This window comes from Lissotriton helveticus, chromosome 4_1 (genome assembly GCF_964261635.1).
Source record: "Lissotriton helveticus chromosome 4_1, aLisHel1.1, whole genome shotgun sequence".
NCBI lineage: Eukaryota > Metazoa > Chordata > Amphibia > Caudata > Salamandridae > Lissotriton > Lissotriton helveticus.
This window is the reverse complement of record NC_136063.1, coordinates 1,445,073,721-1,445,097,081: the sequence shown is the minus strand read 5'-3', so window position 1 is coordinate 1,445,097,081 and position 23,361 is coordinate 1,445,073,721. Positions and strand designations below refer to the sequence as shown.

At 42.8% G+C, this 23,361-nt stretch overlaps 1 protein-coding gene across 1 annotated transcript in view; it reads right to left on the bottom strand.

The window, feature by feature from the left end:
* The window catches only part of GMDS (GDP-mannose 4,6-dehydratase), a 1,865,819-nt gene that overhangs the window by 1,475,155 nt on the left and 367,303 nt on the right, over window positions 1-23,361 (bottom strand). The window contains exon 4 of the mRNA XM_078688023.1: window positions 7,574-7,683. Within this exon, the coding sequence (XP_078544149.1) occupies window positions 7,574-7,683 (110 nt within the window). The remainder of the gene's footprint in view (window positions 1-7,573; window positions 7,684-23,361) is intronic.

Below are 23,361 nucleotides of genomic sequence, written 5' to 3'. Positions count from 1 at the left end.
CACAGGTATTGTACCAAAAGATTGGAAATTGGCAGTTGTCACCCCCCTACTAAAGAAATCAAATTTGGACCCCAATTGCCATAAAAACTACCGACCTATATCGCTCTTGCCGTATCCAATCAAGATCATAGAACGGCTGGTCAGCAGATCATTGTCCCTCTTCCTGGAAACTAACAACATCCTTGAAGAGGAGCAATTCGGTTTCAGACCAGCCCATGGATCCGAGGCAGCTTTGCTGATGGTCCTGGACAACCTGCGAATGAGGGCGGACAGGGGAGAATCAGCAATCTTAATTTTGCTGGACCTGTCCGCCGCATTCGATACGGTGAGTCACGACATTCTGCTGACAAGACTAAATAGCCTTGGAGTTCGGGGAGTTGCGCTCGACTGGTTCCGCTCTTATTTGACGGACAGATGGCAGGCAGTAGCACTCCCTCCATACCAGTCTGAGTTTGCTACAGTCCCACACGGGGTCCCACAGGGGTCTGCAATCAGTCCGATACTTTTTAACGTGTACATGCAACCCCTGATGGGCATCATCAAGGCTCACGGCATTAGCGTGATCAACTATGCGGGTGACACGCAGCTGATGATTTCTCTTGATGGTGTTCATGCAGATTCACTCGAGACCTTCCACACCTGCATGCTGGAAATGGCATCCTGGCTAAATAAGAACTCACTACAGTTTAATAGTGATAAAACCGAGGTAATGCACTGCAAAGTAGGTAGAATTACTAGAAGCCTGCCCGCTGACTTTTGGCCTTTGGAGCCAGGGGAACTACTAACTCCAGTAAAATCAGTGAGGAACCTAGGGGTCAGCTTCAATGACAGTCTGAGTCTAGAGACTAATGTCAACAAGCAGGTGAGCATCTGCTTCGCCTTAATGCGAGGCCTTCGAAAGCTGCTGCCTCTTTTACCAGCCCAGGTTAGAGCCACCATAGTCAGGAGTACCATTCTCAACCGCCTGGACTACTGTAACGCTCTGTTACTGGAATCTCCTGCTTACTTGATCTCTAGACTTCAGAGAATCCAGGCGGCAGCAGCCAAAATGGCACTTTCCGGAGGACGAAGATCCTCCACTACTCTTGCACTGGCTGAACTACACTGGCTGCCCGTACATCAGAGGATCCACTTCAAATCCCTATGCACTGTCTGTAAGGCAGTGCATAGGATGGGCCCCCTACCACTACAAAATCAATTCAAATGGTATGAACCCACTCGGACCCTCCGATCCTCCTCCACTAACCTTATTAGTATACCCAGGATCAGGAAAGCCACTCATGGTGGCAGAGCCTTTAGCATAGCGGCAGCCCATCTTTGGAATAGCCTACCTATTGATATCAGAAAAACAGATGAACTGATGGCTTTTCGAAAAAAGGTAAAAACATGGCTCTTCCCTAAAATCTAACGGCCCCAGAATCGAATGACCACCCATTCTACCCATGATGCACATCGTTTCAGCTATACTCTTACAGCGCCAGGATGCCCGTAGGGTTGCAGAGCGCTTTATAAATACTATAAATAAATAAATATAAATAAAATAAATTTATCCGAAGTGACCGAGATCCGGACTGGAATTGATAGCTGTGGACCACATGACACCTAGAGTACGATTCCACACATCTATTTTCTGTCGAGTGGTCACATTCCTTGACCCATGTATTTGCTTAGCAATTGGGCATGCAAAAAGCAATAAGAAAAATATAGATACACTCTTAGTCCCACTTTACCATGATCAGCAAATCTGGAACGACCTTTTTGATCCGTCTCCCTGCACATTCCACTCGTTGTGCACGGACGGATGCTGGTTCTGTATTAAAAGTTTTTTTAGAGTTCATCAGTATCACCTCTGCGCAACTCTAAATACACACCAATTAATTTCGCCCACGTCTTTTTGACACATACACAAGGCGTACCAATCACCGCAGTCTGAGAACTTGTGCTGACGCTGCCTAAACCTCCTCGGCAGCGGGCGCACACGGGTGATTGAACACGCAACACGCAGGCGCACGAAATCAGTATACCACATAGCGCGTATTCCCCTTTGTAACATTTCCACCAGTAGCGCAGGGCAGCAACGGCGCACGCGCACAATAAGGAAACGAAATGAACATGCGTGATACAGCCAGTGTTACGGGCATGCGCGGTGCGCCCTGAACGATTGAAACAAGCCGTGATACTTTAAGATAGCGGCGCTACCCGATTGGATAATTGATTAATTAATACTTACCTTCCAATCACCGCCAGTATAAAAAGGGACTCCTGACCTTCCTCGGTACCTCCCACACTGCTCGCAGACGGCGCTGAGGTACCGATGGATAGGCAAGTCCTGAGCTTTGTTGCCCTTAAGGAACCCCTGCCTGGGTTGCTGTTTTCTTCTCTTTAGCCAGTTTTGCTGTTCTTCAGCCAATTTAGCAAAACACTAATTTACCTTTGGTTCTCATAATTTGTTACCTGGTTCCTTGGGACAAAAAAAGCCTAAAAAAAGCTAAAAAGCTAAAAAAGCCAAGAAAAGCCACAAAGAACATCATTGAGGCTAATATAATTTTTTCAATTATTTAAACATTGTTGATAAACCGCTTGTTATTAATACAATGCATGTTTCCATTAAAGTGATGAAAACACTTTTGGTGAGGACCATGGCTTTTCACTTGTAACCTTGTCATGGTTATAACTATAGAGTCTGGCATTATAAATTGATGGTCAGATTATAAATACCACCTTGAAGGGGGGGGGGGTCAGTTGGGTCCACTTGTTGGAACAATACGGCATGTTGGTCACTCAAGATAAAGGTTTGCAGTGAGTTCTCTAGGGGTATATAAGTTAGATTATGTAATCACTTGTTGTTCCCCCATGATTTGTCTTTTACCACTAGAGCGGGGCCTCATACGCCGAGCAGTTGCCGGGCGAGGTGAGGCTTACCCCCACAAAAAGCTGGGTGAGTACCTTCATTTCATAATAATTATAATTCCCACCATCAGCACTTCTTGGCTAAATGGGACTAGTTGTGTACAAAGTTTTGCACGACCGTTTGACAGATTGAACCTCCCTGTTTTTGAGCATTATTTACTGTTTACCTCCTCAAGCTGAGTAGCATTATCCTTGATAAATATTTCTTTTTTCACAGGGATGTAGAAATAACATTGGAACCACATACATATGAGATATATGTCTGGTAGGGTGGTTAATAAACCACCGATTCACTTTCTTCGTATTAATATATTATTTTCTCATGAATTGATTTATTTGCAGTAGCACATACCTCCTTTTAGGTCCTGAAGAAAGCCGGGTCACTAACCCTCTCGGCTGAAACATGTCGACCTCACCACTAGCCAAATGATAGTGAAAAATAATTTTCCAATACTATCAGGCGGTTTTTATTACATGGCATTAGGACAATCCTTAATAAACATATTTTTTGTCCTTCTAGTCATTTTTATCACACTTGCACATATCACTTGCACTGCACTCCACCGGTCCTCAAACCTTGGACAAACATAGAGGCTGAGTCACCTAGAGAGCAAGAGGTCCATTACCTTTGTACATGTAGCCTGTGTACTACTGGGCTATATGTGATCCTTCTCTCCTGGTTCTCCAAATGACGAAGCTCCGCCAAATGGGTGGGCTGATGGAAACCTTACTCTAGCCTGGTTCGGGACAAGTTTTGTACAACTGGTGAACTGTATATGCTCCCACATAGGTACCTTCTGTCACACCCTCTAGACCGTTTTTCTCCCTTTAGTCAGTCAGGTGTTTAACAAGTCCCAAATTTCAAACTGATGTCTAGAAAGGGACCTAACATTGCATAACATGAAGGTATGGGCCTCCTCCGTACTGGTCCACAGCGAGTGTCTGTACGATTTATAGCTAGTGAGTTTATTGCCCTGGAAGGTGCACTTGCTACAGGCCACCGGACCCTCTAACTGAGCCGGGAACTTAGATGGACAGGTTAGCATATCCCCCCCTACACTGTAGGCTATCCTCCGTATGGTATGGAGTTCCGCGGAGAAATAGACTAGAGTATTAGCCTGATTTGTAGCTGCCTGAGGTGGAGAGCTGCTCCGGCCCCTTGCCCAGTCCTGTCGCGGACGGGCGCAGATGGGCTTACCTTTGGCGCACCTTCGGCGCGCCAAAGCCGCGCCCGCTGCCCACGTCCGCTGCGCAGAGGCATCACCACTGTATCCATCTTATGCAGTGCAGTCTTTTACCTCATCGAGCATCCAATGTGTTTTAAATTGACAGAACGTGGTAGGCGAGTCCGGCGTCCCTTGTGTCAGGTATCCATGCTGGCTTGTCTGACTGGGTGCATTAAGATTTGATGGGTTCTCACCTGCTTGGTGGTGTTTTAAGCGCTTAGTTCAAATAATGTACCCAGGTCCCATGAACTAAAGCCCAGAGCCCTCAAGCAAGTTCCCCTTTCTGGTGGTCACAGCATGGCAAACAGATGACCTTAGTACTGTTCACCACCATCCAAAACGATTCTAGCTAACGGAGCGAAACAAACTACTCTGACACTGAAGAGCTGGCTGCTCAGACTCTGGAAAAATTCTGGGCATAGAAAAGATGAACTATCACCAGTTCTATATAGCAAAAGCTCAAGAAATTCAAGAGGGATTGGTCTCTCTTTTTAAATGTCCTAGCGTGGGAATTGTAGGAGCAGACATATCCACATTACCTCAAAGTATTATGCATAATCCCAGCAGAGATGTCCATGCTTCCCCTGTGTAAGAGGATACAGCAGCTATGGAGACTGACAGTGAGGGACTCCCTTGATGCAAAGAGGCCAACTTGGTAATGGGCAATTAAATTCTCTGAGTTACTCAAGGTATGTTGTGCTTATTTGTATGGCTTGCATAGGGGAGTATACTTGTTCCTAAGTAGGGTGGAGGTGGCCTAACTGGATCCTATTGGAAGAGCTAGGCTTTGGGAATAAGGTAGGGAATGGTGCAGCCCTCGGCTCTGGCTCAGCAGACACGGGTGCATGGGTGATGAGAATGTTATCAGAGCAACGGTGCCTAGTTGGGTGTGTGGAACTGGATGCAGTTGATTAGGTATGGTGGGCCTTGCTTGTGTAGTGCCTTGCTAGTATATGTGAGGAGGTTGAAGAGAGCATGTTTGTGGATTGGGAGCAAGTGGAGGTCCTTGAGGTGTTTGGATATGTGAGAACAGATTGAGAGTGAGTCTGCTGCTGCTAGAATAGTCACTGGAGCACTGGAGTTGGTGGATGGAATGGGTGGGTGGGGTTATGATTCGTTTTACTCATCTTTTTCTTTAATGTTCAGTGCTAACTCTAGATGTGACAACGTATATCATTGCTAGCCAATTGGTTGTAGGTGATGGAATATGAAATCCTATAAAACAGAGTTGATTCCTAAAGAAATCATTGTCCAATGCTTTCAGAAAGATTAACGGAAACGTAATGCTGTACAATGGGCACTATTTTGCTCTTGGCATAGGCAGATGGGAGAGCCTTAACTAGCCTGACCTACCAGCTAACTCATTTACCAAAAACTTCTGTTTGTGATATTAAAGCATGGTCAGCGCCAAAGCGTATTGAACTATTAAACCATACATTTAATACAAAAACACAAATATTCCAGTCTAATCAGTGTTTCAGAGGTAGCCATGTAAGAACCAGGATATTTTTAATAAGAAAACACTTTTGCACCTGGGAAAACTAGGATTACCATAAGGGACACAGAACCACATGTAATGCCTTAACGAAGACACTGGTCATTAGTAAGATGCTATTTTTAAGAATATATTACAGATTTAAATCAGTAAAGGACCTAGAAAAGCCTTTTTGGTCTTAGAATAGTGACAAATAAAACAACTGTGGAGTCTACATTAATTCTGGTGGAAAAGTATAGCAAAAGTGTGCTGATGACCTGTACCGTAAAGCAAAAGCAGGACGCTTAAAAGAGCCAGCACGATAGCTCTGTATGACTACTGTCTAGAATAAGTGCTTCATCTGATCATCATTCAGACACTAAACAAGACACCAAAAAGTGCCCGAACCAAGTGCTCGATAATATGGGGATCTCACTTGACAAAATGGCAGGTTTCTTGATCGAAGTCAAAGAAAGATTGGACTGTGCTGCAGTGATATAGTGGACTCTTCCCAGTCTAGAGACTAAAAGAATCGGCATGAGTGCATTCTTTTGTGTATTTCAATAATGTGCGGAAAAGTCCTCAAACAGGCAGGACAAGGCACTATCTCTTTGAGATCCACTCTGCAGCGGTAATCCTGTGTAAAACTATTGGATGAGGTGACTTACTTTGTGTGCTACTAGGATGATCCCCCATAACAAAAGGTCAAGATTTCGGTAAATGATATACCTCTCCTAGGGCCTGATTATAAGTTTAGGTGTCATTTATCGCAAATGATAAATAACAATACCACAGGTGTACATTATTTAGCAGGTGTACATTATTTAGCGGGTGTCATTAATAACACATTTTACGAGCTTGTGGGGAATAACTTGAAGATTTGGGTGTTTAACGCATCAAAATATGCATGGCACGGTATGGTTTTGCGTGTAAAATTTTGGAAAGTTTGGCCTGCTGAAATATAACGACAGCTGAGTTATTATAAGATGCGTTAAATACCTTAAAACTCGTGATTCTGACCCATGTGTAAACAGGGGTTTACTTGTGGGTTGGAATTTAACGAACAACTTGTAATCAGAGCCTTCGTGTTGCTCCAGTGCACTCCTGGCGTCTTGGTATGACCCTCAATGTTATGTATTCTTTTATTCACTCCAATTTATCGTAAGGATTTCATCCATTCTGGTCTTAAAAATCTTCGAATTTGTACAAATTAAGAATTTCATTAATAAAAAAAATGGATCAAATTATTATTTTCCATATCTACGATATATAATTCACTTGTAAACACTTGCAATTCATTACATTCCCCTCTTAAGACTGTTCATTGTTTGGGGGGCTAGAATTTAGCATTGTAGGCTATGAAATGCCTGAAATAAAATAAAAACGAAAACCAAAAATAATGGAGGGTATGATCCAAAGAACCTGAAATAGTGTATACCATAAGTCACTTGCAGATGCTCTTCAAACACGAAAGGCTCTCTTCGATCAAATGTTCAATGCACTATTCATAAATATTCAAACACATTATTTCAGAACAAATAATCTCGGTAATCAAGAGGATTAGATTTAAGGGAGATGTTTTCAAGATAGAGAACCAAAAACGGTTATATTTAATGGACAAATTGCTGCTTTCAAAGGCTGAATTTTTAACGTCACCCAGGAAAATTTCCAAGTCGAATGTTAATGAAGAGTAAAGGATGTGTGTAAAGAAGGTCAAGTGGTTGATATCCGAGAACCTGTAGAAGCGAGAGGGGGCCTTAACAAACATGTTGAACACAATGGTACACAGGTTCCTGTAGAAAAATATTTGTCACCAAACTGCAATTTTTTCAATGCCAGATGAGGACAGTCTTTTGTATGGCACGCTTTCTGTGGCTTCTCACTACCAATCAGTGGCCTGCTGTTGGATTTAATTTCCCACTGCAGCTTGGAATAGACCGTTTTAAAGTTAATAACTGCTTACTTTGACGTGGCTCTGGGCTCCCAGGTTGTAGATTTCGGTCGGCTTCACTTCATTAATAATCTTCACTAGGCAGGTGCTGTCTGTGAGATCACCATAGTGCAGCTTCATGTCTGCAAATCACAAGAACAAGTAGTTAATTCACCCAAGTGATACGTACAGCAAAATGATTACAGTAAAGACTGTCATGACATGAGAACATATGGTTAAAGCCAACATTTTTAAAAGTACATATTGCATTGGTGTTGGTGCAAAAGAGGATACTAGTAGTAGCCTGACACACACACCCTCCCAGACACAAAACAGTCAGTTGAATGTGCTGAGTTAGGTGCCTCCGACTTTAAGTGGCCTAGCTTACTCAGTGATTATTTTAGGGGTGAGGGGTAAGGCAGGTAAGGGTCAGGGGTGAAGCTCAGATTTCCCAACTAAAAAAGTAGTAAGCTGCAGGGTGGAGGGCTGAAATGACCAAGGTTCGGGATGAACTATTTCCATGAGGACCAGGGTCAGTAATGATTTGCATCAAGTGGGCCTTAGTCTAGGTTGGACAACAGATGAAAAACTTTTGTTTGGAAGCTACCCTGAGAGACGGTCACTGGTTAGACTATTTACCAGCATTCATCCCATCACCTTTTGGGTGTTTAATTATCATTAGATTGCCTGGATCCCTGAGACTGACATCTTTCTAAGTCCACTACTGCCCATGTTTATGTATTTAAAAAAAGTAGTACATTTGCACCCATTCAAGGAGTACTTCTATGGGTGCAGATTTACTACATTTTTGGTAAGTCACCAGGTCTTCCAAACCATCTACCAAGCCAAGAGTACCTTTATGAGTGTCACACCCCAAACACCCAACCTCCCAAAGGTACGCCCCAGCTTGGTATTTTTGCATGGGTACTGCGGTCACGTGCAAACAACGGTGTGGAGTCCCTGCCCTCGGATCACTTACTTTAAATGTATTTTCATTTCACACACATTTCATCTCTTCTAAGAAAAGCCTTAATGGTAGAGTTGTCAAATCAGTACATCAGGCAGGGCTCCATGTTTCGCGTCCACACCTTTTACAAATAATTTTATCAAGTGACTGACAGCCCCATGTACACAGCCTTAGTCGCAAATAGAGGTGGGGTGCTCTGCCAAATTAATAGGGCAAGCCAAGCCAGAAACCAGCCAAGGACCTGGCATTGGCACTAAGAGTCTGTGTAGGAGCCAAGCCATGAAAATGTTTAGCATGAATATTGTGCAACAAACAATGTAAAACATATGATAAAGTCTCTTCAAATTCAAAAAAGTGTATCTCTTTATCACACTGAGGTATTTCGCCTTAGTACATCAGATTATATCACTGCACAGACAGACATTTATGATAAGCAACAACTTTTAAACATGAACTTAGTTCACTAATGACATTGTCGTTGGAGCAGTAGCAAACCTGTGTTCCCCGCACAAGAGAGTGTGGATAGGAAATAAAATTTGTATTCCTGCACTCTCCCCCAGCAGTGTCCTAGGGGATGGGGTACCTGATACACTGCTTTGAACGGGTCCAATGGATGGGGTCCCCAGGACCGATCTACGACTCAGAGAGGGAGGGCCGCATGCCACTCTCCCCAAAAATGGCCCAAGGGAAATTAGGTCCCCAGTGCCTCCCACAGAGTCCGTGGTACACACTCCCCCTACCCATAAATAATGACTCACCCTGGGCTGGAGTCCCTGTGGCCTCCAAAAGGCTCGGGGAGGGGGCCCACACGCCCCCTCCTATTTAAAAAAAACAAAGACATTTTGCCGATCTCCCAGGCCCTGGCCCAACCAGGGATGCTTATTTTATAGTTTAACAGGTGCAGCGGATCCATGGTACAGCAACAAAAAACAAGTATTGGCATAGCCAATAAGTCTCTTCTTTGGGACCTTATAAGTGTTTAACCATGCAACAGTTAATGTTGTTGCATCAAGGATGCATAACTAAATACTTATAAGGTCCCAAAAGGACGACCTATTGGCTAAGCCAATGCTGGTTTACTTATTGCTAACAAATGGGAAAAAACACAGACAGGCAAAAGGTTTCACTCCAGGAGGCATATCACAGGGGGTTTTCTTAAGGCTTCTGTCCTGGATAATAACACAGGTCCATGGATTGTATGTTGCATATTGGCCCAAGCAGTCTGTTCCCCTACGTTTCTCGTGAGGTTAGTATAAATTAACACACTTTGTGGAACGCTGGAAACTGGACACCCAATGAAAATGTTCCCTTTGCAGCTGTAGACATTGAGATTATGCAACTTTGTGGTGTTTTCCACATAATCATGGATTTGCGCATTTGCCACATGATCAAGAGTCTGCTGATTAGTTTGAAGATTTCACCCATAAGTATTTTTCTAAAAATCAACAGTTACTAATTAAAGAGCCCAACGCGTAGCTCAGCGCAGAAACAAACCACTTGGAAAGGTTAATATGTCGCCTTTCAGCTGCTGATTGGTGTACTCAGGAGTTAAACTGGTACTAACGAGGTGCCACTTTACTCAGACATCACTAATAGTTGTTAAATGACAAAATAATGAAATAGATCGGATGAAGGTTGCACCGTGTAATGCTGCATAATTTGCCCGTATTACCACATAATTTTGTCATCCTTGCCGAATAATTGAGCCTCCCAATGCCTCGCGATTGCAGTGGCTCTGGTTAAAGGCCCCCCAAAGGTAGCATGCTGTGAATGCCTGCCCCCGGGCCCACTGGAGTGCTTGCCCCATCTTGGAAGCCGGCCCCAGCGGGAGGCGACCGGGCGCCATAAGCCCCTCCTCTCTACGGCCACAGCAGCAACTCTGACTGGAAGCAGCTCACGCTGTCACTCCCTACTGGCCCCACCCCATCCTATGGCCTGAGGATAGTGTAAATACAAATTGTAAATTGTATTTATTAGGCTGGAGAACTTAAGTAAAAATAACCAAACTGGCCCATTTGTTGACCTTTTCCTGCTGTCCTGCGGCATTTGGGTCTGCATCCTCTGAAAACCTTTCTGTTTCCCTAACCTTCAGATCGTATCTGCCACCAGGCTTTCTTTATAGCGCTTTAGTGCCAAAACAAGTGCTATTGTCTTGTGCAGTTTCTAGCTACTGTCAGCGGTGTTGCGAGGGTGAGGGAGACCCTAATGCAAGCAGGGATAATACCCCCTTACCTGCTGATGGGTAGTAAAAAATGACCACAAATGGTATGCAGTTGGCCCTGAATGCCACTGGGTTCCGGTGCTACTAAACGTGCTACCCCAATGGCATCTTCGTCCCTGGCCGCATTACTAGACAGAGAGGTGGGGTTTCCTATGTCCATTGTTCTTAGAGGGCCAGAGAATCAGAAGTTGGGCTGGCATCCCATCTCTTCACATGTGATCCTCCATCACTGGTTCTACTCTGCGCGTCAGAGGGGCCTGATGATGAGCAAAGCTTGCTGTTCCTGGTGGACATAATTCATTGATATGGGGGCACTCTGTGCAGGAAGTAGTTTTCTATCAGTAACAAAACATCAGCGCACCCCTCGCGCTGAAAGTAAAAAGCAGCAGGGGGAGGGATAGAGGAGGGAGCCTGGGCCTGTTTCCCTTGCGGGAGCGAGCGAGTTAATTACAAACATATGGTTTGAAAGCTCGCTCCCGCAAGCGAATCGACAAACGTCCATTCATAGCAATGCAACGCGTGCACGTTTTTGCCCGCAAAGCTGTGCCGATTACTAAAAATCTTTTTCCTACTTGCGTAGGCGAGACCTGAAAAAACTTTTTGGGTCCCTAGGTGGGGCTAGGGGAGCAGGGTAACTTGTGCTTACGAATAATACATCACAAAACAAACAAGATATCTGAAGAAATTGAAGGCCGAACAGGTGAATGGAAGATTTCGGACATTAGAAGGGGAAGAATTTGTTGGCACTAGACTCTTCCTAAGAGAGCTTATCATCAATTTTAGGCTTAGACTACGGTTTAAAAACCATCTTTAGTATTTTTCAATTCACATAGTTACACAAGCCTTTGCTTAATTTTGAAACGTGGGTCAATTAACAAATTTGCTGCATACAACATTAACCTCGCTTAAAAAGTCCAAAGCTCTTTTTTAATGTACTTCCCCTATCTGATCTCTGTTTTAGAGTGCCACTGTCTCCTCAATCACAGCTAAAAGTCTATCTCATGTATGCTCAACCTCATTATCCCCACACATAATAAAAGAGCAATCAACTAGCAGCAACTGTGCAGGTGTGTAGCAGTCTGGCTGAAGTTGATAATTAAGATACATATAAGGAACCAGAGGCGGTAACAGCTCTAAAAGCATCTTTCATTTCCCTTCCTTCCGCTCCAGGTAACTACACTGTCTATTGCCTTTTGCCTTACACTGGACCAGCCCTATATCAAGCTACATTTCCATGTGTATACACTTACCACCTACCTGTCACTGCGATTTTACACAGTTTTTCCCTTTTACAGGAAAAACTGTATCAAGCTATCCTGTTGTAGTGCTATGGGTTGCTTCTGGAGCGCTCTCTATCTCCTCGTTATGCAATGGTTGGATTTCTACCCCTGCACATCTCTGGACTTTTAATGAAAATGTAGTACTCCAGAGAGATACGTTGAGGAAGAAGCCAAATGGCATTGGATCCTCATTGTAGGAGACGTGTGCAGTTGGGTATTTGCCACACAGTTTAGTTTTTAACAGATGTGCTACTTTGTGGAAATATAATGATATTCCTGGATATAGTGATTCAGATGGAAGCAAAATTATATATTAAAACTGTACTCTCATTGTTGTAAAAAGTGCACATCATCATTCTGATAACTGTAGACTGGTGAATTTCCAAATTGGCTAATTGCCAAAACAATGGAAAATTTACAATTTTCTTTTTGCAAAACGCACCAGAATCGGTACTGCATACCATTCTGAAAAATGGTCTTGAAATTCTGTCATCTTTGTCCACTGCAACCAGTACAGGAAGAGTATGCAGGGAGACATCAGAACAAACAGTGCACCAGAAAAGGAGGATTAAGGGAAAGGGGGAAGATAGGGGACTGTGTTTGTGGTTTGAGGTGGAGAGCGGAACAGAAAGATTCAGAGGAAAAAGAGAGCTAAGGTGTGATGATGAGGGGCAGAAGGTGTTCTAGAAGGAGGAAAGCAGGGAAACAGAAGAACATTGGTGTTTGGAGGACCTCTACAAAAGCTAAGCAACACAGTTCAGGAGATAGGGAAAAGCAACTGTTTTAGAGAGCTGAAAAAAAAAGTCGAGGCATAGGGTGAGGCGGTGGGTCTCAGTGTGAAAATGAAAAAAGGATCTATGGTACGAACAAAACATGGACTCAAAGATATGTTTGAAGACGGGACATTGCCAATTTGGATCTAACAATTTGGTGAATGTCATTCATTTACAAAAAACGTGGAAACTGATAAAGTGGAAAGGTTCATTAAGTTGGCTTTTTCCTCTCAATCACGTATGTCTTAAAGTGCTGCGGGCTCTGGCCAAGGTGGTGGCAAAAAGACGTTACAAGCCCGGGTTGATGGTTGAAAGTCACGAACCAATATAATGAATATAAAAAAGAGGGGTTTCTGGAAAAAATTGCTGAGTACTTAGGAAGTGGATCATCCCCATTCACAGCAAGAGGATGAGACATCAGTGTGTATACGGAGTGCACACAAAAATTTATTAATCTCCACATGGAAAAGGCATTAAATGCATTCAAAATAAAATATACAATCCATATTGAACTATGATACCATTATACTGAACTACAGTGTAAAACTGACCTAAATGTTAACTAATGAGAACGCATTTGTTATGCATGCTGAAAGATCCAATGAAAAATATAAAACATTTGCTTGGACGCTGGATGTATGTTTATTTTTCAACAAAGAAAATCCATACTATATTTAGAAATTACAAAAAGCAAAAAGTGTATCAAACAGTCAGAATTGTTTCTATAATACATCTACATCTGTCAAATCACAGCTGAATAGGTAGAGTAAATTACTACACTGATACAACAGATCAGTTCAAGTAAATCATATTAGAGTTTTTTCCCCCCATTCATGAATTGCTTCCTTATATGGGAAACAGAGATTTAGTGCTCAGTTCCTTACATGTTATGGATATCTACATGTGACTACCCAAGCCAGAGATAGGCTAAGAGCATCTGTCCCCAGGTGTGAGAACACATTTTCACCTAAAAAAATCCCTCACTGAGAATTTCCGGTCCGATTTACTTTTCCAATTATCTAAGAGCAATCAAGCCTTCTCAACTCTCAAACCACTGCATTTCTGGCACAAAAGCATAACTTGCTTCTTCGGCCATTTTAGAGACGTGCACGGCTACAATACTGCCTCTGTTCTGGTTGAACTGGATAAAAAGGCTTCCCTCCCAAGACTATATCTAAATATCTGAACTAGCACAAATCCTTCAATGTGGCCTTCAATTGTAAGCATGGACTTTCACTGAAGAGAATCCACCATTTTTCATTTCATGCATATGAGTCGACCCCCATGGGGTATTTTATTTTGTAAGAAATATATATATATTCTTTAAGGGGGGGGGGGAGAGAGAGAGGGTGCATTGTGCGATTGCGCCCATATTGTGTGCACTATCACGCCCCCAGGGACAAACAATATGGCACCCGTGAATTGAAGTATTCTGGGGGCTCAGCCCACGTGTGACATGGGTTGAAGAACTTCATGGGGATGGATGGAGATAGATATATATATATATATCAGCCAAGCTAATGGTCTGCAAGCCCGATTTATATCCGAGTGAACCATTGGTGTAACCATTGCGGAGAATACTCTGTCTCTGGCACGGTAACACTCCTCCGACTGCCTAGCACAGTAAGGTCGGTCAGAGGCTGACATCTATGTCTGTCCACCTAACTTAGATGGGTGAACACACGGGTCAGATTTCACTGCACACCTCATCGCCAGGAAAACTCTGGTGGTAGGGGACAGTGAATATGTCTAATGACCACCTCGCCATAGGAGCCATCTCCCATGGCGAGGGGACATTTTTTTTCATACTTTCAAGAGGAAAATCCTGCTTTGAGATTTTGATTTTAAAATTTGAAAGAAGAAAAAAAAGTGTGACAGATGGCTGTGTCATGTTGATGGAGCCTTGCTTCAAACTTTAAAAATCACCGACAGGAACCGCTGTTCCTGCCAATGCTTTTGAAATGACAGCCAGCTTGGCAGTCATTTCTAAATTTGCAAACTAAACTTGCATTGATTCTGCTCACTTTCCCATAATGACCTGCTTAAATGGCTAAGATCACCAATTTATTTACATTTTGTGTTGGAAATTTCAGGAATCTGTTGAAATCAATAAATTGACAATCACCCAGCATCTCCACAGGACTCCACATTAAAATGGAACCCAATTTCTGTGGCTGGCCCGAACGCCAGAGACTAGAAAGGGCATAAAAAAATATTACATTGAGTCCTCAAATTTTTCCACTGAAAATTAAACCTTTTTTGAAAAGGGGTTAGCTGTGGATTTTGCTTAGTGGCAATTCCTGGAGTTTCCATCATAGTTCCTGTTAGAAAATGGGTTTCTGGTTGGCAGAGGTATGCACCCGGTCCATGCAGGAACAACAATTCTAGTCAGGGTAAGTCAGATACACACCCTAAATTAACTTGGGCTCACCCTCTGGTAGCTTGACACAGAGCAGTCAGACTTAATATTTGTGCAACACTACAAACGGTAAAACAGCGGGAAAAAAAACAAACAAAAAGATACCGCGTCGACGAAAACCCGGTGTTTGAGCAGAGGAGGCGATGCCTCGGTGTTAATTCCTTTGAATGAAGGTGATGTGTCGGTTCTGAGTCACGCAAGTCGGATATGCGTTGCCGGTGAACCCCAAGACGGAGAATGTGTCATCGTCGAGCCACGCAGGTCGAGGATGCGTCGGGAACTGGAGACGAGGCACCACACAATCAGCGTCAGGTCTTCCAGCAGCAGCGATGCGTTGGCGTCAAAGGTGATATATCAGTTCCGAGCCACGCAACAACAGCAATGCATGGATCATTGGAAGTTGCTGCACTTTAGATCCCCTTCCAAGAGCCCAAGACAAGATTGGCACCAGATGGCAGAGTACATGTGTTGGTGATGAGTGGAAGGAAGTCTTTGATGTCCCTGAGACTTCCAACAGGAGGCAAGCAAACAATCCATTTGTGTCACTTTGGTCCTGGGGTGGAGAGATGCAGGTCCAGTCCATCTAACCCCAAGGCAAGATGGCAGCAGGAGTCCAGCAGAGCAGGAGTCCAGCAGAGTGGCAAACCCTTGTAACAGCACAGCAGTCCTCTTTCCTGGCAGAGTATCCACAGTTCCATAAGTGTACTGAGTTGATGATGTCAAGGGTCCAGTACTTCTACACAGTTGTGCCTTTGAAGTGGGTGCAACTTAACAGAGAGGCTTTTGAAGTGCACAGAATCCCTGCTCTTCCTACCCTGGCTCCAGACTCACTACAGGGGTTATGCAGCCCTTTGTAAGGGGACAGGGTACAGCCCTTTCAGTTGTAAGTGTCAGCTTGTCTCTCCCATCCTGTAAAGGAGGGCCCATCAGGATGTGGATGGACCAATAGCCACACCTAAGCTCCCTTTGTGGGTGGCTGTCTGAAGAGAATGCATAACGCCCAGCTATCACCCACCCAGGACATGTATTTATACACAGGCAGAAGGCACCAATTGGCTAAAGAAAGAAACACCCAACTTTCTAAAAAGGGCTTTATCAGAATTACTATTGGAAATCGAACTACACCATAAGTCAGGATTTTAAATTGTCATTTCAGAGACACCACATCTTGGGGGTCCCATGTCTTCCCAATTTGAAATTGCACTTATAAGATGTAATGAGGTAATTCCAATTTTAACCTATGACAGAGATGGGCCTTGCAGTAGTGATAAACTAATTTAACCCCTTCGCTGCTAGGCCTTTTCCCCCCTGTGCTAAGTCTTTTTTGGCTATTTGGGGTAGTTTGTGCTTAGACCCCTGTAACTTTTGTCCACGTAAGGTATCCACGCCAAATTTGCGTCCCTTTCTTCCAACATCATGGGGATTTTAAAGGTATCCAGGGTGTGTTGATTCCCATGGAGAGGACCCAGAAATTAGCAAAATACAGATGTGTTTTTTTTTTGTTGAGAAAAAAGTACTGCAGAAGAAAGTGTCTGTTTTTTCCCCTGCAAATGATATCAACAAAGTGTTTGTGTTGCAGAAATCACAATCTTCCCAGCTTTCAGGGACAGACAGACTTTTGTCAGAAAACCACAATTTGTTACACAGTTTTGGCATTTTACTGGACATTGCCTATTTAAGCAATTTTTTGTTCTTTCATCCTCCTCCTAGTTAGTGGTAGAAATGAGTACGAAAGCAATAATGGATCCTAGAAAGCTATACATTTCAGAAAATTAGACACAATTCTGAGTTCAGCAAGGGGAAATTTGTTTAGATCCTTCAAGTTTTTTTTATAGAAACTAACAGTTGAAAATAAGAAAAATCGAAAATGAGTTGAAAAAACCTACAATTTGGTCCAACATTTTCACCTGTAACTTCTTCTAAGTATGACAGATTTTTTAAAGCAATACACCGTTACATCTGCCGGACCCTTCTGGTTGTGGGCATATATAGGGCTTGTAGGTTCACAAGAACCAGAGAAATCCAGAGCCAATAACGGAGCTGCGTCTTGCAATGTTTTTTAATTGTGTACCGGGTATATAGCAATTAATTTGGTACAATATAAAGAGTGAAAAATAGGTATCAAGGACACCTATGTATTTCCGAAATGGGAACAAAATATAGAGTTTAGAAGCAGTAGCTATTTGCACATCTCAGAAATTGTGGGTACCCATACTAGCATGTGAATTATAGGACTTTTTGCAAAGTGACTTCTTTTTTACACATTGTCTTACATTTGGAAGGCAGAAATGCATAGATAGTCACCCAGAAAGGGTTTCTGGGTGAAATTACCTAGTGAGAACCGCACCACACACGCAACTCTGGACTCCCCTGGTTGTCTATATTTCAAATATTTGCTAGGCTTCCCTGCTGTGCTGGCTGAGCTAGGACCCTAAATCCACATCTACCAACTTTGCAAAAAAAGGTTCGGTTTTCAGTGGAAAAATGGGAGGTGTCCATGTTGCTTTTGCGACTCGTTTCCGGTCATGGGCACCAGGCCTACCCACACAAGTGAGATACCATTTACATCAGAAGACACGTGGGAACATAGAATAGTAGAACATTTGTTATTACCATTTGTATTTTGCTGGATTTGTGCCTCCAAACATACGCCAAAACAACAGTTGATGGACAGAATGCAGAACAATGTCATACATTTCCCACCACCTCAGTTCAGACATGGCCATATGCAAATCAGCCTTGACCCTGTGCCTCATGGGAACAGTCCAGCCCGAACTGCCAAGCCACTTCTTTCCTGGACCGGAATCTAGCATCCTAGGACCGGTTTCTGGATATCAGCCGCCATCATAGCCAGAAACCGGTCCTAGGATGCTTGATTCCGGTCCAGGAAAGACATGGCTCGGCAGTTCGGGCTGGACTGTTCCCATGAGGCACAGGGTCAAGGCTGATTTGCATATGTTCATGTCTGAACTGGGGTGGTGTGGAGTGCCAAAAAATGATGTATTTAGGCCTAGATCTCTGTACTGGGGTGAATGTATGACATTGTTCTGTATTCTGTCCATCAACTGTTGTTTTTGCATTTGTCACCACGAGTGGGATGGGTATGCTCAGACGTGAGTCCCATGCTCTCCACACCACTGGAATCAAGCTATCCTGGCTGATGGCCAGAAACCGGTCCAAGGATGCTTGATTCCGGTCCAGGAAAGACATGGCTTGGCAGTTCGGGCTGGACTGTTCCCATGAGGCACAGGGTCAAGGCTGATTAGCATATGGCCATGTCTGAACTCGGGTGGTGTGGAGTGCAAACAAACGATGGATTTAGGCCCAGATCTCTGTACGGGGGTGAATGTATGACATTGTTCTGCATTCTGTCCATCAACTGTTGTTTTTCCAAAGATACGCTAGCATGAAAGAAGGAAGATTTTGAAAATTGCCCTCTGAATCTCATTTAACTATAGGTATCTGCAAATCAGAGATGTACAAATAACCACTGCTCCTAAACTCCATATCTGGTGCCCATTTCAGAAATACATAGGTTTCTTTGATACCCATTTTTCAGTCTACATATTTCCCAATGTGAACAGGACCATCTATACTCGGTCTTGGTACACAATGAAAGATCATAGTATGGTGCTGCTCAGTTGTTGGCTCTGTGTAACATGGGTTCTTGGACAACCTAAAAACCCAATATGTCCCAACAACCAGAAGCGTCTAGCAGACATAATGGTATATTGCTTTTGTAAATTGGCCATTGTGACAAAAAGTTACAGATGATAATGCCACAAATGGTTGTTTTTTTCCTACTCATTTTCAATAATTCTTATTTCAACAGTAGGTTTGTTTGTGAAAACCTTGAAGGATCTACAAATAAGACCTCTTGCCGAATCCAGGATGTTGCGTACTTTTCAGAAATCTATAGCTTTCCTGGATCACCCACAGGTTCCACATCGTTTTCCACCACAAAATGGAAGTATGTTAAAAGAACAAAATATATGAAACATTAGCTACCTCTTTGAAAAATGCCAAAATGGTGGTAATAAAAGTAGGTATTTTTCATTCACCTCTGTATGTTCTTGAACGCTATAAAGATGGTGACTTCAGCACAGCAGACCTCCGTTGAGGCCCTTTTTAGAAAAAAAGGCACTTTTTTTGCCGATAAATATTTTTTACATTTTTCCCACAAAACAAAAAATGTTGCTATATTTTGCTTATTTACTCAATCCCTTGTGGGGGAATCCACAAACCCTGGTTACCTTTAGAATCCAAAGAATGTTGGAAACAAGGACGCACATTTAGCGTTAATAGCTTATGTAGAAAAAAAGTTATGGAGCCTAAGCGTGAATTACTCAAATTAGCCAAAAAAGGGATCAGCACTGCGTGGGAAAAGCTTCAGCAGTTAAGGGACTAAGACTATAGCAAAGAGAAAGCCCCCTCATCGGATGGCCACCTAGTGGAGTTCTCTATGACATATGCAGATACACTTGCTCCGGTTCTGGTAAAGGTATACAACCCAGCATAAGACAGACATGGTCTCTCTGCCATCATATGCAACGCATTGATATTGACCTGCCTGAACATGGCAGAGAAGCTATAGAAATGGCTTTATATCATCCACTATCACCAATGCTTAAGATAAGATTATAAAATCCTAAAAAAATGTCCTGGCAAACAGAATGTTTGTATTTGTATTTGTATAGGGTATTTATAGAGCGCTAACTGCCGCTCTGAAAGGAGCATCCTGGCGCTGCGGGGCATCTGAGGCAAGAAACCGTGAGAGTTAGATAGCGTCCATTACATATGCATCAGAAAGATTGAAAATCCAAGTTTTTAATTGTTTCCTAAAAGAACTCTCTGGATTGAGAAGTCCGAGTTCTATGGGCATGGCATTCCAGGCTTTGGTGGCAAAGACCGCGAGGGATTTCCCCCCTTGGTTTTGTAGCGAAACCTGGGCATGTCTCTGATAATCCATCCTGACCAATACAGGTTTATCTGAGTCGCAATACAGCAACGAACATCCGGAGGCTGATCGGGATCATAGATAAAGCAGTTAACATTTCTCCTCATCAGTGATTTTATCTATAGATATCGAAAAAGCTTTTGATAAATTGAATTCGAAATATCTCTATGCTCTAGTGTAGAGCATGGTGCTGAGGGATTGGTATAGAACAGGAAACCCCATGTCTGAAACAGCTAGAATCAGAATAGTAAAGGAAATGTCAGCTGCATACACAGTGGGCTGTTTGCTGTCTCCAATCCTGCTTGCCATTACCATTTAACAGTTTTTCCACAGACTCTCATAAGGCAGGGATATTGCAGGTAACTGAGTGGGCACCAACACCCATTATATCTGATTATATGAGAATTATTTAATTTCTGTACATAGACAGCATACAAGCAAATGCCATACAAGTAGGGAGGATATGTGGATAAACTACCAAGTTCACACTATATAAAACTCGGGGGTGGGGGGGGGAAATTGAAGCTTGAGACAACTTTTACGAGGTGTCTGGTCTTACCGCAACTCAACATCCCAAATTCTCCACAAATGAAGGTGGAAGGAGAGGACCTAACCATGACTGAAAAATTCACCTATCTAGGCAGTACTATCAGACATGCTGTAGGTGCAGGTAGTCAGACTGAACTAAGCCAGGAATGCCTTCAGGATACTGAACAATGTGTGGAGGTCATCTCAGAACAGCAAAAACACCAAGCTGGGGTTTTACTAGAGCTGCGTTCTGTCCACTCTTGTATGGATCAGAATGCTGGCAGTTGATGAAAAGCTGCATCACCAAGCTGTCAGTCTTCCACACCAGTAACCTGAGGAGAATCTTGCAAATTTTGGTTGCAAACCATCTACAAAGAGGACCTGCTCACCCAAAGCAAACAAGCGAGCATGGACACCATCATATGAGAAAAGGATGGAGATAGATATGGCATACAATCAGAAGAGAACAAGACTCCATCACAAGAACAGCTCTTCACTTAACCCCAGAAGGCAAACTGGAGAGAAACAGGCCAAAGAACACCTGTAGATGAACAGTGGAAACAGAAATGAAGACCGTGAACCACACCTCGGGCACCGTAGAGAAATTTGCCCAAGATAGACAGAAGTGGAGGTCCCTTCATTGCTGCCTTACATGGCAGTCAGCATAACTGTCAGTAAGTAAGCTGGGCCTAGAAGCGTACACATTGTCAGAAATGGCACAAAGGTTGAACAGGGTGGCATTACTGAGATTTACTAGACGACAATGTGAGACACGGAATAACAGTGATGAGAACTCCAGTAAATTTTTGGAAACCATTGCCTCTTCTCAGTTGCCGGGAAGATTGCCAATTTTAAAATGCAGACAATGGTGAGTTTACTTATTTTGCAAAACTCCTGGTAAAAATCCCAATGGACATTTTTAGGGAGCTTGACAAAATGTTGACAGGCTTAATATGGGACCCCAAATAAAGAATAGCACTACCAAAACGGAAATGACCAGTCACAGAAGGGAGATTGGTAGTGCCAGATTGCAAGATATACTATATCACTACACAGCTACAGTGGGCAATGAGATGGGTGAATGAAAGAATAACAGGAGCATAGAAAGGGAGATTACAAACACACCACCCCTACTAGAGCTAATACATATTCTCGTAAGAACGAAGTAGGGTTCAAAGAAACAACAAAGGGCACCTACTGCCTTCAAATATTACTGGATTAATTGTCTGCAGAGGATAAAAACAAATCCCCAACGCATCAGGATTCCTCCTATTAGAATTGTAGCTCTTCAGAACAAAGTTAGTTGAGAAGGGAGTCAAAGGAATAATTCAGATGGAGATGGGTTTGAGGGAGGCACACTTAAAAAATTCCATGACCTAGTGGACTATGTAATTCCAAAAGGGCACTTTCTATAGCAAGGAGTAGTGAGTGTCACCTTACAGAAAATTCATAAAGCAGGACAAATGGTACCATCCACATACAGAGCTGAAACTAAATTGAACGATATCATGCAAAGCTAAAAAAAATACTGTTATATCAATTTTAATACAACAATGGGTAATTTGAGAGTAAAGTGGGAAGAGGACATCTGTAGACATCCAGGCGGCAGAGAATAGGAGAATATAGTGGATAAGGCACCTACAATATTGAGGAACGCAAGGTTCAACCTAGCATATCTCAACTACCTAAACAGGACTTCGATTGAGCCTAATCTAATTAATACATTTTACATGAATGCACATGCAAGTTGCCACTGAATTAATGAGACAGACACATTTCTTTCACATGACACGGGCCTGCCCAAATCTGAAAATCTATTGGAAAATATTTACAGGATTAGTCAATAATGCTGCAGATAGTAAAATTGATTGCACTGCTAAATCATGCCTCTTAGATGTCTAACCTCATCCCAAATAAAGAAAGTTTATAGGGCTAGAACTGGTTGTAGCGAAAAGTCAGATAGCAATGGGGTGGAAAAGTAGAGGTGCACCATGCACCGTTAAATGGCAAAGGAAAGCACTGAAGTAGACAGATCAAGAAAGCACCTCCGCCACGTGGAAAAGGCAAGAGGTTTGAGAAAACCAGAACTTGTGCAAGCATTAGATGCAATCATTTCTGAGTTTACAATGGATTAAAATACGCACAAATAAGCCATTTATCATGATGCACGAGAGAAATAAAGAGCTGACCACAATTCGGGAACATCAGGCCCAAAGAACCCATATGGAGAATCAAAGTAGACCTACGAACACTGGAGATACTGGACATGGTAGTATCTGCTACTCTCTCCTGAAACAGGTGGGGGTTTCCCCAGATCGTAATCACAAGGATAACAGGAAAAAATAAATATGTACTTAAGTTCTTTGTAAAGAGTTAAATGTATTTTCTTTTATTGTAGGTCTTGAACATTTTATAGTTGGTATCACAATAAAATATGTTGTAAAGATTAATCAACACAGATAACCATTAGGGAAACACACTGATGCAATTACCAAGGTGGGCTGTAGTATTATAATAGTATGAATGTATTTATAACGTATATTTTTAATGATGTCTACAATAATAAAAGTAAATCAATAAAAATTAAGTTAAAAAAATAATGGGGAATCGGTGTAAAGTATAGGGATGAAAATTCACTTGGGAGCGAGGGGACTTAAACCCACTTGTCCCAGACAC